Source organism: Jaculus jaculus, chromosome 6 (genome assembly GCF_020740685.1).
Source record: "Jaculus jaculus isolate mJacJac1 chromosome 6, mJacJac1.mat.Y.cur, whole genome shotgun sequence".
In the NCBI taxonomy this organism is placed as follows: Eukaryota; Metazoa; Chordata; class Mammalia; order Rodentia; family Dipodidae; genus Jaculus; species Jaculus jaculus.
In genome coordinates, this window is record NC_059107.1 from 77,709,603 (window position 1) to 77,726,521 (window position 16,919).

Here is a 16,919-nt window from a genome sequence, read left to right on the forward strand (position 1 = left end):
CCCCTGTGGACTGCCTTCATTGTGTCCTATAAGTTTAGGTACCATGTGTTATCATCATCTTCATTTCTAGAAATTTTTCCATTTCATTTTTTATTTTGTCCACTATCCATTTATTGTTTAAAAGTGTGCTGTTCAGTTTCTAGGCACTGATGGGATTCTTCGTAGTTATTTTGTTTTTAATTTCTAGCAATATTGCATTGTGATCTGTTATCTGACCCAGTATATGATCTATTTTAGAGAATGTTCCATGGGCTGATGAGAAGAATGTATAGTCTGTGGATTTGGGATGGAATGTTCTGTAGATGTCTGTTAGGTCTAAGTGATCTATGGTTTTGTTGAGCTCTCTTACTTCCCTGTTGAGTTTCTGTTTGGATTATCCATCTATTACTGATAATGGTGTATTGAAGTCCTCAACTATGAGGTGTTGGCAGTTATTTCTGTTTTATTGTCAAGTAGGTTTTGCTTTATGAACTGTGGTACCCCTGTGTTTGGTGCAGACAAATTTATGATTATAATATCCTCTTGATAGATCATTCCCTTGATAAGTAGGAAGTGAGCTACTTTGTCTTTTTCATTATTTTTGGTTTGAAGTCTATTTTGTCCAATATTAATATAGCTACACCTGCTTGTTTCTTATTCCCATTTGTTTGGAATATTGTTTTCCACACTTTCACCCTGAGGAGGTGACTATCTTTAGTGGTGAGATGGGTTTCTTGAAGACAGCAGATTGAGGGGTCTAATTTTCTGATCCATCCTGTTAGCTTGTGTCTCTTGGGTGAATTAAGGCCATTAATATTTAGGGTAATGACTCTGAAGTTTTATTTGATCCTTTCCATATTGTGTTGGTATATGTGGTTTGGTGTTTTCATGGACTTAGAAGTTTTTTGTACCTTCCACGAGTTTCGTTATTGTGATCTGCTTCTTGTAGGCATTTGAGGTTGGCTATTTGATTCTTCTGTGTGGAGAATTTTCCGAAATACTCTCTGCAGGTTTGATTTTGTGTTCACATAATTTTGAAGCTGAGTTTTGTCATGGAAAGTTTTTCTTTCACCATCTATTATGAGGGATACTTTTGCGAGGTAGAGTAGTTTGAGTTGGAAGCCATAGGTTCTTAGACTTTGCAGTGTTTCATTCCAGGCCCTTCTGGCTTTCAGGGTTTCCATTGAGAAATCTGAAGTAATTCTGATGGAGTTACCTTTAAAAATGATGTGCTGTTTTTGCCTAGCTGATTTTAGGATTTTCTGTTTGGTGTCAAAGTTTAGAGTCTTAATGACAATATGTCTTGGAGAGTTTCTCCTTTGGTCCAATCTGTTTGGAGTTCTCTTAGTTTTTTGTATCTTGATGGGCCTTTCTTTTGAGAGAGTGGGGAAGTTTTCTTCAATTATTTTGTTAAATAAGGTCTCTATGCCTTTGGTCTGAATTTCTTCTTCTGGTATTCCAATGATCCTGATAATAGGATGTTTAAGGGTATCCCACAATTCCCTCATGTTCAGTTCACAGTAATTTTTGAATTTATTGAAACTTTTGAACTCTTTATCTGTTTCTTCCATCTTATCCTCCAGATCAGAATTTCTATCCTCCACATGGCTGACTCTATTCTTGAGAGCTTCTAGAGAGTTTTGGACTTGTTCAATTAGGTTTGCATTTTCTACTACTTCTCTATGTATAGTTTCCATCCCTCTGTCAAGCTCCCTTTTCACATCATATTCTGATTTTCTTGATGATTCTTGGAATTCATCCTTGCATTTCTTTATGTCTTCATTTAGCATCATCAGCTGATTTTTGAGGTCCTCTTTTTTTTTTTTTCAGTCTCCTCCATATCTCTTAACTGTCTTTGAATTCCTTCCATTTTCTTATCTATTAGGTCTAGTCTAGTGATGGCAGCATCCACACAATTATCAGTCCTTTGTTGCTTTTCTGAAAGTTCTACCAATACCTTGGTCATGGTTGCATTGCTCATAGCTTCATTTTGGTGTTCTGATCCTAATGACTCTTCTATGTTTTGATTAGAGATATTCATTGTAGGACTGGGTGACCTAACTGGGTTTTCTTGCATTTGATTTTTCATGTTATGTCTTTTATGCTGTGGTCTGCCCATCACAGTGTATGGGCAGGGAGAGTAGGACTGTGGTCTCAGTGGGTGGGGGAAATGGTGCCTCTTGGGGGAGCTGGCCTGGGCTAGCCAGCAGGCAAGCAGATGGGCTGAGTGGTCTTAAGCTAACATGTAGGCGGGTGGATCAGCCTGAGCTCAAGCACAGTGGGAAGCTGAAGCATCCTGAGGCTAATGCCAAGCAGCCTGAGCTCCTGTGTGACAGGGGAGTGAAAGTTGCCTGAGTTCTCATGAGGTGATGCCCCAAAGCTGCCTGCCCCCACACTAGGAGGGACACTGAAGCACCAAGCACTGAGGCAGCCTAAACTACTTGCACATGGTAGAATACTGGGACCCAGAAGCAGTCTGATCTCCCCTGCAACAGGACAATGGTGACCAGCCGGCAGTGCAGGCAGGGAGGGGCTGGCACCTGAGCTTACCCAGGCAGACAGGCAGAGTGAGCCTGAGTTTGCATGGCAGGTGGAATGGGCCTGAGCTTGCTTGGGAATGGGCGGCAGCCAGAGCAGTAAGTGGGCAAATGAGCAGAGAGAGCAGGCTAAGCTTGCACAAGTGGTGCACATGTGGCAAATGGAGCCTGAGCTCCAGCAGGCCAGCGGGCACAGCCTGACCAAGATCACATGTTGGCTAGGGTAGCAGGGCGATCGCCCCTGTGCAGTGAGGCAAGTGGAACTATGCTGGCTTGGGTCCCCTTTTCTACAGTAAGTGTGGGAGTATCCTGAAGCTGGGACTGTTTGGTATAGTGGCTGCTTGGGGGGGGGGGATTAGGGGACTGGTGGGCTACCCACAAGTGAGGGAATCAGTGATTCCCTTTCTTCCCCCTCAGTGCCCTCCCACTGGCAATCTATTAGAGATTGCTGTCCCCTAAAAGATCCAGTGAACCCTTAATGCCTTGCCTCTTTCCCGGGGATGTGCAGCACAGTTAGGAGGTCACCATCTTGGCTGGAAGTCCTAAGAGATCAAGGTTTGTATTTAAATAAAGGGCCAGAGGCATGCATAGCTAAACAGTTCTGGTCAAGGTATGGACCTGTCTGTCCATCATTGCCTGTGCTCCAGTCTCTCTTGTAAGGTGGTCTCACAAGTTGTTTGCACTGTGTTTCTCCCCTGACTGAACCAGGCTTTGGGCTTTTCTTTCTCACAGGATGAAATTCCTAGGGAAATTCCAATTTCCAGGGGTCCTTTGTTACAATAATCTGATAGCCAACAAAAATGTCATAGAGGTCTCTTTAGAATGTCTTCCTTTCTGCTGGGCTGGTTACAATAGTGACCTAAAGAGATGGAGATCAGTCAGGTTTGCAAGTCCAGTGTAAGGACAGAGTTGTGCATCTGGGGAATGGCATAACCTACATTCTAGTTCTTCCTTTCCTCGCTAGGGTTGTTACCTCATGGTTCTAAATGGCTAAGGCATCCCCTGATGTCAGCACCGTGTCCTCACTTAAAGGAGACTAATAAGAGAAGGCAACGTTCAGCCTGTGAGCCCCCTGAATCTGTCCTTCCTTTTCAGGAAAGAATGGTCTCCCAGCAAGCCTCACCTAGCAGGTGTCTATCTACACCTCCCTAGCCAGAACTCTGGACATCTGACCACTACAGGCCAATCACAGAGTAAGGAAAATGTGATCACCTTCTTTTCTTAGGAAAAACAAGACAGCTTAGCTTGGGATTTCCCCAGCCTTGGCACTATTAACATTTTGAGCCAGACAATTCTTCTTACTGTGGTAGTGTGTGTGTGTGTGTGTGTGTGTGTGTGTGTGTGTGTGTGTGTGTATGCAGTGTGCTGAACAGGAGTTCTAGTCTCAATGCTCTGATAGCAGGACCTGTTCAGCTGTGACAGTAACAATGTCTGTAGAAGAGAGGAGGAAGTCACCGCCCAGTTGAAAACTAACTTGGACTAATCATTATTAATCTCCTGGAACTGAAGGAATAATATATATCTGCTACTTTAAAATTTTTAGGTTATGTTCACAGGAAAGAAGATGGGGAAAGGGTTCTAGTCTGGGGATTCATGTTGTTCATAGGCAGCTCTGTTCAGCAATAGATGAGTGGCCTTTCCTTGGGTTTCTCTCTGCTGCAAGTCACTCCAATGCCTTTTGATAGCATTTTTTAATATTGTGTTCAGGTTTATAATTGTTAAGACTGATCTCTACCAATTATTATGTTTGGTCAACTAACACTTGAATTTGTTCATTGAGTCAATTATCTGAAAAAATAATTGTATAATAGAGTATTTGGGTTTATATATCCTTACCCTGGGAATGATGAATGAACCCAATGTATGAAGTTCCAACTCTCATGTGTATAGAACATATAATAGTCAGGTGTGGTGGTGCATGCCTTAGTCCCAGCACTTGGGAGGCAAAGGTAGAGGATCTTCATGAGTTTAAGGCCACCCTGAGAATACAGAGTAAGTTCTAGGTCAGCCTGGGTTAGAGTGAGACCCGTCCTCAGAAAAAAAAAAAAAAAGACATGCAATATTTCATTTCTTATGAGGAATATAACTTTATGGGATGTAAAAGCTCCATCTATAAGCCTCTCCAGGCTTCTTGCACAAACTTTTTGGTCATGTCCAGTCAAGGACCAGCCACTCTCTTCAGCCCTTCTTACCCGAAGGCTCTTTAGACATCCCCAATAAATTATGTTTCGTTCAGCCTTGCTCTCCTTTTCCTGGCCCAGGGTTCTAAGGCTTGAGCACTGTGTGAGCTGACAACCTGATACCTACTTGTCTCAGCCCTCAACAAGGGGCTAACTATGAGAAAAGATAGCAGGGCCACAACCTCCCTGGGAGGCAGGAGAATCAAGGAATTTAGAGAGAGAGTAGAGTGAAGAAAAAGTAGAACTCAGGGCTTTGCCTTCAAATTGAACCAAAATGATGAGACTAATAGAGAAAACACATCTTTAAGAAGTACACTCCAAAGAAGATTATGCTTCGTAACACCTGAACCTCACCCACCATACTATCCTGACCATTGGAGTGAGACTGTGCCCCATGTGAACGAGTTGGGTCATCAGAGATTTTACAGATTAAAGCCAACTTGAGAGCTGAGGATATGGTTTGGTGGTTGATGGTGCTTGTGCATCATGCCTGACAGCTTGGGTTTAATTCCCCAGTACCCACATAAAACCAGATGCACAAAGTGGCACATGCATCTGGTGTTCATTTGCAGCATTTGAAGGCCCTGGCATACCCATTCATTCTCTCTCTCTCTCTCTCTCTCATTGCAAATAAATTTTAAAAAATTAAAAAATGTAAACTTTTCAGTATACTGCCTCTTTTCCTAGGACAACACAAAAGTTATTGCTCATGTGGCTAAGTCCATTGCTTTGGTGAGCTGAAAGACATGTCCTAAATGATATGTGAATGGACTTCAAAGCTGAGTACTCTGTCAAGGGGAAGAATTTTCTTCACCTGAGTAGTCAAGTTGTTTGATAAAGATATACTGAGTGCCCCCTGTGGGTCAAGGCCATTGCCACCTATTTCCCTGCTCCACCCCAGCTGCCCAAAATCTTGGGACTGACCAGCAGGCAGCTGAGAGAGAGATGGAGACTTGCACCCCACTGGTTAGGTTGCACATGGCTCAACTACATCATCTGGGTATTTTCACACATCATACACTTTATTTGAAGTCCTTCTATATTGACATTAACATGTCTTTGCTTCCCTCTACTGCCCACAAAAGGAACAAATAACCAGGTATCTGTAAATGTAACATTTATGTATTATTATTGAGTCTCACAATTAGGTAGGATATTGGGAGAGAATTTAGTTTGGCTTCAGAGTGGAAACCGAGGTTGTATTTCTTTGAAAGATGAAACAGGTTGGCTAAGCATCCTAATTGTGAACACCTCCACAGATGGAGATTCCCAGGATCCCAAGAAGCCCAACCTTTGCACAGGCACCAGTAGCCACATGCTCTGGAAAGGAGAGATATTTTAAAGAAGCAGCATTAAAATATGTTATGATACAATGAATCAATATTTCTGTAAATGACAAAGGACTGTACTTGTAATGTCACATTGCTCAAGATTTTAGCTATATCTGTACTGCAGAGAATAATTGTTAATAATATTAACTGACATGAGACAGCCCTGGAAGTGCTTCCAGTTGATGCAGTGATCTTCTGGTGATGGCACACCTCGTGCCCATGCTCGTGCTAAGGAGTACTTTATTTTGTTTCTGGGCAATGCACATGTAACGATGATAGCATGCCCCCTCCTTGTCTCTCTCCCTTTACTCTGGGGATTTATTTTGTTGACTCATCATCCATTGGCTCTGACCTCTCTACCTCAGTTAAGTGCAAAACTCAACAATGATAACGGTGCTCTGTGACATTTGCTGGGGACAAGGCCATTATCCCCTGCCTGTCAGTGTGCTGTGCTGTCTCTGTCCTGGGTCAGTTCTAGGCTATAATCTGGTAGCATCTCTTAGGGATCTGCTTCTCGCCATCTCCAAAAGATGCCTCCAAAAAGATGCTCTAGAAGGAGTTTTCTTTCATGAAGTAGTTACACATGAAAGAAGAGACTCCAGTAGCTTTTCCTTGACACTCAGGACTCTTTCTCTGCCCCAGCCTTTGTACCCCTCACATTCAGCACAATTTCCACAGAGTAAGTATTTAATTTCCAAGGTAAACTGAACAGAGGAGAGTTGACATGTACTTGTAGTTCACATAGTCCTTCACAACTGCTGGGCATGTAGTCGCTTTCAGAACCTGTTTGGTACTCACTTGGCTTTTCAACAACCTCCGCTTCATACAGGGGGATGTGCTTGCAGAGCTTCTCAATGGGAGACCCAAACAGGAACCAGTCCACCTTCGTGAGCAGAGACTCCAGAGGGTTGTACTTGACCCAGGTGTATTCACTGGTGGCCATAGCATTTAATGTCTACATGCACAGAGGATAGAAGGATAGCATCAAAGAAACAGGTAAGTCTGGTGGCCTTTGTTCCAAATTGTGAGTGAACAAGCTAGTCAGGCACAGCATACCATCCTCTCGTCCATGTACTTGGTCGGCAGAAAAGCTTCATTATTTACCAGTAGTATTTTACTGCTGTTGGCAATGAAATCCAGAGAAGGAAACTCTAATGCTAACAGTGGCATGAATGGGAAGTTGTAAAAGGTACCTGGCTTCAGTGTGGTGTTTGTATATTCCTGTGCTATTATGTTGCTTCTTTGTGTCACCGAATAATATAAATTTATTTATTCTTTCTGCTAGACACTATTTCTTAGATTGTACCCCTGAGAGGCTTCCCATCCTCTCACCAAAGACAATAGAATTTCTTCTAAGTTCATGCATTTAGAATTGTATAATACAAGTTGATGTACTTCTGATCTTGGAAGAAATCTGTAAAAAATACTTTAATAAATTGAGTATCATATCTATGGGAAGGAATATTATGGTCTTCTTTCTCACTTTCTTCACTTCTCTATAGGGACTAGTAGGGTTGGTTCAGGAGTAGAGCATTTTCAAGATGCTCCCAATTACCTTCCTCTCGTAGATATACCTCTGGAGTTTGTCCAGAGCCGGGATGGCCTGATGGTTCATCTTGAGGATGTAGCAGGCTCTTCGGGAGAGGACCCGAGATGCAATGTATCCCTAAGGGGCCAAGAGCACAATTACTCACTCCCCAGCACATGTGGGGAGCAAAAGTCATTGTTTTTCAGTTCTTCACTCATCTTTGGCATGTTGATTTTGTTTTTCTACATGTAATTTGTTCCCTTTAAAATTGTGAAAATATGTCCTCACTCATTACACTGTGGAATCCGGGTCTGTAGTCAGAGATTGAAAGACTGAGGAGCAACAGCACCCAGTCTCTTTCCATTGGCTTTACTCAGCCTCTTCCACTATGTTGAGCAAACACAATGCCCTTCAGAACTATGCTGTCTGATAGTATAGTAACCATTTCTGGGGCTGGAGAGATGGCTTTGCGTTTAAGGCATTTGCCTGCAAAGCCTAAGGACCCATCCTTGACTCTCCAGTTCCCACATAAGCCAGATGCACAAAGGTGAGGCAAATGCCCACTAGGTGGCACAAGGAAATTAAAATCAAATTTAAACATCCAGTGTTTATAACCATCATATGTAACTCTGGATAAGGTGGATAAGGCAGGCTCATAACTGATATTGGTGTAAGAAATTAATAAACTCATTAAAATAAATAAGTGGGTGAGGACAGAATAAGTTTTTAGAGCAGCTTTATGAGACTTATTGTAATTACCTAAAATTTGGGAATTTCTTCTTACCACAAAGTATGAGGTTGTCTAGCCTATATAGATATTTTAAATGTATGCTGTTACTTCTGGTTTCTGCTGTCTTATAAGCATTCTTTTACTGCATAATTTTTGCATTAGAAGCTATAATTTATTCATTCAACAAATATTTTACAGCACCCATATGCTGAACATTGCTTTGTCATTCTTCTAGTCACCTTCTGAGCCTGTAATGGGACAACTTCAGGACTCTCATAATTTCTACCTGGAAAGGCCAAATAAGTGTGTATTTTTTCCTTATAAATAGTTTTTTTTGTTAATCAATTGCTTGATTATTTAAAGGGAAAGAAAGTAAGGAAATGTTTAAGGAGTCACAAAGATACATTATAGAATTAATAATAATACCCTTTATAGAACTAGTCTTGTACTGGAGTCACACCTTTAAATCCCAGCACTCAAGAAACTAAAACAGGAGTGTCGTTATGAGTTCATGGTCACCTTGGGATACAGAGTAAGCCTAGGCTAGAGTAACATCTTGCCTCAAAAAAAAGAAAAGAAAAAGAAAGGAAGGAAGGAAGGAAGAATGAGGAAATTAGTCTTAAAGGATGCAAGAATCTTCTATTTGCTTTGGGGCTTACATGTTTATAATCAAAAATCGTGGTAGAAGAGCATGATCCTGCATGGATGTTAATGGTGGCAATATTTTGTTCATTGTCGATTGTCACTGTCTCCTGAACATTGCCACCATTGTTGTTTTGGGTGAAGAGATTATGCACCTAGAATTGACAACAAAAACCAGTGAGTTCAGTATAAATCACATGCATTTGTAAGCACAGCTCCTCCAGCAGAATAAAGCTATCTATTTGTAATGAGCAAGTAACTAAAGGCTGAAACAGCACTGGGAGCCCATGTTGAGAAAGCTTACAAAGTTTCTCTTCATGATTTGCCATATTATATATGAGAGGGGCAATGGCAGTACAAGAGAAAAGAGTCTCACCACAACTTACAGTAGTGGATTCTACGCGTGAAGATATCCAATCAGAAAGAAAGAACCACCTCATTGTTTCTACTATTGGTTATTTCTAGGTTTACCTTCCAAAGGCAGCAAATGGACTCTCTGTGGTCCTTCACACTCACCTCATATCCGTAAGATTGTTTCGCAAAAACAGCCAGTACCACCAGAAAGACCACCTGAAAAATAGAGCAGCCATATTCACTCCCTGTGGTGTAGTCAGTCACTGACAGTGGCCAAACATAGGACACTGGACTCCTAGGGACATAAGCAAAGGGTCACGGGTGGCCAGCAGCCCACAGAGAGGAAAACACACACATTTACTAGACACTTGTGTTGTGTCATTTGTCAGACACAAAGCTCTACCTTGGCTACCCCATTCCCAACTCTTTTCAACATCATCACCATATGGATTGCAAGAGAGACTCGAGCAGGTGAGAGAGGTAAGAAAACCCCAGTGTGAGCCATTCCAGCTTTGGAGTAGTGGATAAGTTATGTCCTCTGGTAGGGAAAATTTAAAAAGGACTAATTTCTTGAAACTGAGGCATTTAAAATGGATTTATGAGCGATACAGAGATAGTCACGTTTTAAGAGCAACCTAAGAGGAAGGCTGCTGGAGCCATGGTTAACCTCTGAGGCTAACCTTTGTCTGCTGCCCCAAACCATACCACGTGGCTGGGCCAGCAAGCCATGAGCGCCACTGCCTCCAAAGCTGCTTCCATACTTCAAAGGATGGGTCTAGAACTTTAACCAGAGATTGTTCTCCCTCTCTTTCTCTCTCTCTCTCTGTCTCTCTCTCTATCTCCATCATGGTGAACAGTATTATTCTAACTACTAAGGGAGCAGGATGTGAGAAAGGCAAATAAGAACTGTCCACAAGACTTTTCCACTTCTCTTTCCATCCCTCTCCTCACATTTCTCTTCTCTTGCTTGTGGGGTAGAGACCCTAACAAAGTTCTATGCAAAGCACCCTGCCTACTGGCTTGCATGGGCACATCTTCTATACCCCACGCCAGCTCTTGAACCTTGGATGCTCCTGTAGGTTCTTTTTAATGGATCCATCCAATGGATATCAAGAGAGCTCAGGGAGAGTGTCATCTGTCTCCAAATTCCTCCTGACTCATACCATGATTAGTAACACCACAGTTATAAGTTTGTACTTTAAGGTCAGTAATCTCTGGGGGAGGAAACTCCTCAAATTGACAGCCTTTGTCACCTTAGGGCTTTCTCCCTTAGCAGCTAAATGAAAACCACAGGCAGAGACTGGGTGAAGGCTTCCAGTCTCTATCCAAGCTTGCAGTGTGGAACCATGAAAACTAGGATCAGATATGGTATTGGGCAGTCACTGAAGTTATATTTGTGTTAAAAAGTAGGTTAAGGTATAAGGAGATTATTCAGTGTAACGTTAAGGCACTTGCCTGCAAAGCCTAATGACCTAGGCTCGATTTCCCATTAGTCTAGGATCCAGATAGAGAAGTAACATCTTAAATCCCACATGCACAGATTTGGGGAAATTACATTCCCTTTTGCCTCAGTTTCCACTTCTGTATAGCAAGGGCAAGCTTGAACAATGTTTAAGGCTCAGATTGCATTTGGGAAGCCAAAGCCACTAACATCATTATTACTGACATTTTTATTTGTAAATTGTTTTAAATGCCTCCATATTTTGCAGTCATGATAAGGAATTATGAGATATTCTCCAAATTAAAAATCCCTTTAGAGTTCCAAAATCTTTTTATCCATTTTTGTAAACATCCCACAAAATACACACACACACACACACACTCAACTTAAGAGTCAACAGTAACCCTGCCAAAGACACTGTTCATTCAATCTTAGAAAAGCACAAGAGTTCTACCCAGTGTGTCTCCAGGTTCCCTGAAGTCCATGCCACACTGGACACAGCATCATCAAGAGGACCCCAAAGCATGAACAGGTACTCACAAGGGTTTTCATTGTGCCCGCAGGAAGAAGGTGCTGCAGCAAGTGGTGTGGCCAGGCGCAGCCTCCACCATTTATACCACTTTGTGGGCATGGAAATCTCTTTCTCAAATGATCACGTCGGAAAGGATCATGTCCATATCTCCAACACACCCCAGCAAACTCCTTTATCAGGACTGAGGCTCAACCACATATCTGCAAAGTTCATTAGTCAGTATTGAAAACTCCCTACTGGTCACTCGGCAAATAACCCTTGCTTATCTGTCCAGGCTGTATTTGAGACTTCATTTCCCACCCTTTACCAATATTGCAAGATGCTTGTTCTCCACACGCAGACACATAAGAACACATGCCTAGAACCTTCTCCTGAGTGTTATGGCCTTCCTTAAGATTTGAGCTGGCTCCACTTGACATCTCTTCATCACTGGCTTGCTGGTTAGAATGAAAACAGAAACAAGGAGAGGGGCTGAGAGCCCTGCTTTGAAAATGAGCAACTTTCATGACTGTCTTCTTCCCTTTAGAGTTGGTGGCAATCCACAGAGATTACCAAGGAAAAGGCCGGGCAAGCCCTCTGTCCCATTACAAGCCTGAACCAATGTTTGCTCTGAGCCTTGTTCCCTTAAGGACTGGCTCGTGTATCTTCTACAGTTATATGGAGGATCACTGAGAAATTCTCAACATTGTAAAAGAGAGAGCAGAGTTTCGTTTTTTGGTGCCACAGTTAGAAATGGTAAATTAGTATTAGGGTGAGGCGACGAGTTTATAGGAAAGGAAGTTTTGTAAAAATCCGAATTTAAATTGTAAAACATTAGGAATCAGTACCACAAGCAAGGTAGTAACGAATGTTGTTTTACAGCTAAAACAACTGTCTGAGTAACAGTATTTTTTTACTCTTTAATTTTTTTTTATTTTTGTAGTCAGTGAATACGATCAAGTTGGTACCATTGTTAGCCTCCTCCCTGTCCTTAGGATTTGCGTCTATCTGAAAAAGAGAAGCAGATTCTCCGACAGAGAGTAAAGTTAGCACCAGATAACCATTATTTTTTAGAGAGAGTTTAATAGTTGTAGGCCCACTTATAGCCCATGATTAGTGGGAGCTTGATAATGGAGAGTGGGCTCAATTTTGGAATGTTGTTCTGACTTGTTTCCCAGCTCCAGCTATGGGTGCTATTCCACTGAGTGGTTTAGTTAGCCAAATCAAGAGCAGTTGGTTTCCCACCATGGCTGTGCACCACTATTGCACTTGTGTGAGCATCACGTCAGGTTGTTTGCTGCTAAGTAGGTTAGACCATGAGTTGCTTGGACAGAGCAGTATTTTTAAAATGGGGATCTCTAGAAATAGGCTGGAGTCCTCTGCCAAGTTGCTTGGATGGGGTGGATTTAAAGTGTGCATGCACTAAGAAATTGAGGAAGAACATAAGTAATATACAAGAGTCAGAGAGGAGAGAGATAGAGGGGAGAGGGAGAGAGGGAGGGAGGGAAGATGTAGGAGATTTAGGTTAGTCTTGATCCTACCCTCTCCAGTGTCTTGTAGTTCAGGTGTTTCCTGTAAGGGTCTAGTGAAGGTTCAGCCATTTGGTCTGTCTTTTAGGAAGTAGAATTTTATGGTACCATTGCTGTTTGGGTCCAGATTACTGTTTTCCACCCTTCGATGCCCTCCCCGCCCTCCCATCCATCCTATTGTCTAGTCCATGAGGTGCTTGCTGGGTATGTAAGGTATCTTGGGTAGATTCAGGTTAGGTGTTGTAGATGAGTGAGACTATGTGTCAATTTTTTTTCTGTGATTGGGTAAGTTCGCTGAGAATGATCTGTTCCAGGTTCAACCATTTTTCCTTAAATTTCTTTATGTTGTTTTTTCTTACTGCTGTATAGAATTCCATTGTGTAGATATACCACATCTTTGTTATCCATTCTTCTAATGATGGACATCTGGGTTGATTCCAGCTTTTAGCTATTACGAATTGAGCCGCTACAAACATGGTTGAGCAAATCTCTCTGGCCTTTGGTTTGAAGGTTTTAGGGTAGATGCCCAGTTAGGGTATAGCTGGGTCTGTTGGTATTTCTATAGTCAGCTTTTTCAGGAGTCTCCATATTGCTTTCCAAAGTGGTTGTACCATCCTGCATTCCCACCAACAGTGAATGAGTGTCCCTGCTTCTCCACATCCTCGCCAGCATTTATTTTCATTTGACTTTTTGATGTTGGCTATCCTTATTGTGGTAAGGGGGAATCTCATAGTTGTTTTAATTTGCATTTCTCTGATGATTAGGGATGATGAACATTTTCTTAAGTGTGTGTTTGCCATTTGTATCTCTTCTTCTGTGAATTGCCTGTTCAACTCTGTGCCCCATTTTGTGAGTGGGGTATTTTCTTCTTATTGTTTAGACTTTTGAGTTCTTTGTAAATTCTAGAGATAAGGCCTCTGTCAGTTTGATAACCTGCAAATATTTTCTCCCATCCTGTGGGTATTCTATTGGCTTTGCTTATTATATGCTTGTCTGTAAATAAACTCTTCAGCTTCATATGATCCCAATGGTTGAGTGACTGTTTAAGAACTTGAGCCACTGGGGTTTTGTTCAGGAAGTCTTTTTCCATTCCTATATCATGGAAAGTACTTCCTAAATTTTCTTCCAGTAGTTTTCGAGTTTCTGGTTTTATTTTGAGGTCTTTGATCCATTTGGATTTGAGTGTAGTGCATGGTGAAATGTGTGGATCAAGTTTTAGTTTCCTGCATGTGGTTATCCAGTTTGTCCAGCACCATTTGTTGAAGATGCTATCTTTTTTCCAGTCTATATTGTTTGGGCTTTTGTCGAATATCAAGTAGCTATAGTTGCTTGGCCCAAAATCCGGGTCCTCAAGTCTATTCCATTGGTCTATACTCCTGTTTTTATGCCAGTAGCATGCTGTTTTTATTACTATGGCTTTGTAATATAGCTTTATATCAGGTATGGTGATGCCACCAGAGGTATTTCTTTTGCTGAGGATATGTTTGGATATGCAAGGCCTTCTGCCTTTCCATATGAAATTTGAGATCATTTTTTCTATCTCTGTGAAGAACACTGTAGGGATTTTAATTGGAATTGCATTAAATCTATATATTGCCTTTGGTAGGATTGTCATCTTCACAATGTTAATTCTGCCTATCCAGGAGCATGGGAGGTCTTTCTTCCAGCTTGGGCCTACCATCCACAATGAGCTTTTGATCAGAGAAACCTACAAGGTTTCCCAAAACAATGACAGACTTCTGTCAGAGTACTTGATGACCCACCAAAGGCCAGTGGTAAGACCCTATTTCTGAAGACTCCACATGCAGCTGACACGTAAAATGGAATGACATGGCTGGAAGCCAGGAGAGAGTCAGTCCCCAGACAGTCAGCGTGTCTAGTGCCAGAAGGTGCTACATAGGCGACTGGGGGAAATGACCAAGATCTGTCCAAGCAACTCATTGTTTAACCTAATTAGCAACAAATAAACTGAGGTGATGCCCACACAAGTGCAATAGTGGTACACAGCCATGGTGAGGAACCAATTGCTCTTGATTTGGCTAACTGATCCACTCAGTGGTACTAGACCCATAGCTGGAGCTGGGAAACAAGTCAGAAACATACCCAAACACAAGCCCACTCTACAATATCAAGCTACCATCAATCACGGGGTATAAGAGGGCCTACACCTATCAAACTGTCTATCAAAAAAGTAAGTGTTATCTCAATTTTCTGGGTGCTAACTTATTCTCCATTGGAGAGTCTGCTTCTCTTTTTCAGATAGATGCAGATCCTAAGGAGAGAGCTGCCCCAACATACCTCAAAAGGGGCCCAACTGAAACTAAGGACAATTGGCGAAACAAGCAAGGGTGATGTTTTCCTGTGAACCAGATACCAGCACAAAGGGGAAGGAGACCAACGCAGAGGAAAATCAACTCCTACCAAATCAGAGAGCCAGAGCCTCAGAGGCCCCCAACACCTCAGCACTGAAGCAGACCACAAATGAACCCAACATGGCTCAGGGAAATTTTGTGGAAGAGGGGGCGGAAAGAATGTCAGAGTCACATGTTGGGTCATGATTTGCAGAGACATTTATCATACCAATAACTGGGGGCTAACTCCACAATGCACGAACCATTTACATCAACAAAGAGGGTCCAATGGGAGGGGGTAGATCACAGGTGAGCCTAAACAATGGTACCAAACTGCCTGTATTTACTGAAAAGAAAACTAATAAATTAAATTATAAAAATAAATAAATAAATAAAGTGTGCATGCCTTTAATCCCAGCACTCGGAAGGCAGAGGTAGGAGTATTGCATGAGCTCAAGGCGATCCTGAAACTACATAGTAAGCTCCAGATCAGCCTGGACTAGAGTGAGACACTACCTTGAAAACAAAAACAAACATAAATAACCCCCCCAAGTGTGCAAATTCAGTAAATGTCTCTGAAGTCACCACAGATAGCAGGAATGATTCTGATTTGGTGCAATGATTTGTGGGTTTCAGCCTCCTCCTGGTAGAGCTTCCCCATTTTCAGAATGTGGCCTTGTGGTTATCCTGGCATTGTCCAGTGGATAGGCAGAAGTTTGGAACAATGTAGAGAAAACACACCTGCTCTTAACTTCTTCAAATTGAAAGGTCCCACTTCCTCTCATATTCCTTAGTGAAGGGAAGTCATGTGGCCCCACCTAGATGTGAGGGAGACAGAGCTGAACTCTGTGCCTGGGAAGATATCAGGCTACCCAAAGACTCGGGGTATATTCCCACCTCGAAGCTGCCCATTGCTCTTTCCTCAGTGTCACTATTATTGCACAGCCTGACAAATCTACTTTGTCTTCGTTCTCTTTGTTCAAAATCTTCAAATAATGTCCCACCAAACATACAATAAAGTTGAGAACTCTGAGCTTGGCATTTAACTCACTATACAGCCATCATCCAATATAACTTGACAATGATATGAGATAAGGTGCTATAGTTTGGATCTTGAATGTCTCTTCAGGCTCACCAGTTATTCAGAGTTATTAGGAGGATATTTTTGAGTAAATATTTTCTTCTTTTTTGTACTTTCTCTCTCTGTCTCTCTGTCTCTCTCTCTCTATTTCTATCTCTCTCTCTCTCTCTCCTCCCTTTTGCCCCAAAAGCTTAGTTCCCAGAATCAAGTAGTATCTCTGCTCTCAGAGAATTTTCTGTCTGGCAGAAAATAAACATAACTGTTAAAAATAGAAAATGTGGAAGCTGGAGAGATTGCTCAGTGGTTAAAGACACTTGCTTGCAAACCTTCCTGCCAGCCCTAGTTCAATTCCCCAGCTCTCATGGAAAAACTGTATGTGCAGTGCCACGTGTGTCTGCAATCCTAGTGGCCTAGGGCAATAGGAGGCAGAACCAGGATAATGTGGAATCTCCCAGGCTGCCTAGACAGGCACACATGAAGCACAGCAATGAAAACAAAAGCACAAGTGAGACACTGTCTCAAGAAGGGTTGAGGGAACGGATAAAATCTCTAAGTTTCCCTCAAATTTCTACATGTACTCTGTGACATTCTCACATCCAAACACAAACCGAAAACCAAAATAAGCCCTTTCTTTCCATGAACTTTCTCTGATTGGGAGTTTTCTTCCCCAGCAATGAGAAGAGAACTGCTACTGGGTTTTGGAGATTCAAACTCTGGCCATCTCG

General features: G+C 42.1%; 1 protein-coding gene across 1 annotated transcript; it reads right to left on the reverse strand.

Annotated features, from left to right (window-relative positions):
- Positions 1-5,933: 5,933 nt before the first annotated feature.
- Gkn2 (gastrokine 2) lies at positions 5,934-11,274 on the reverse strand. The gene is made up of 6 exons (XM_045152206.1): positions 11,263-11,274; positions 9,444-9,497; positions 8,945-9,082; positions 7,583-7,693; positions 6,826-6,982; positions 5,934-6,016 (listed from the first exon to the last, which is right to left on the reverse strand). Exons 1-6 carry the CDS (start codon positions 11,272-11,274, stop codon positions 5,934-5,936), a joined length of 555 nt encoding a protein of 184 aa, XP_045008141.1.
- Between the last annotated feature and the right edge of the window lie 5,645 nt (positions 11,275-16,919).

Bases quoted from the DNA above. Each gene is read 5' to 3' on its own strand.
- Gkn2 (XM_045152206.1), bottom strand. The intron at 7,694-8,944 runs GTAAGCCCCAAA...TTGGCCCCTTAG, and splicing joins CGATTTTTGATTATAAACAT to GGATACATTGCATCTCGGGT. The intron at 6,017-6,825 runs GTGAGTACCAAA...TCTCCTTTCCAG, and splicing joins GGAGGTTGTTGAAAAGCCAA to AGCATGTGGCTACTGGTGCC.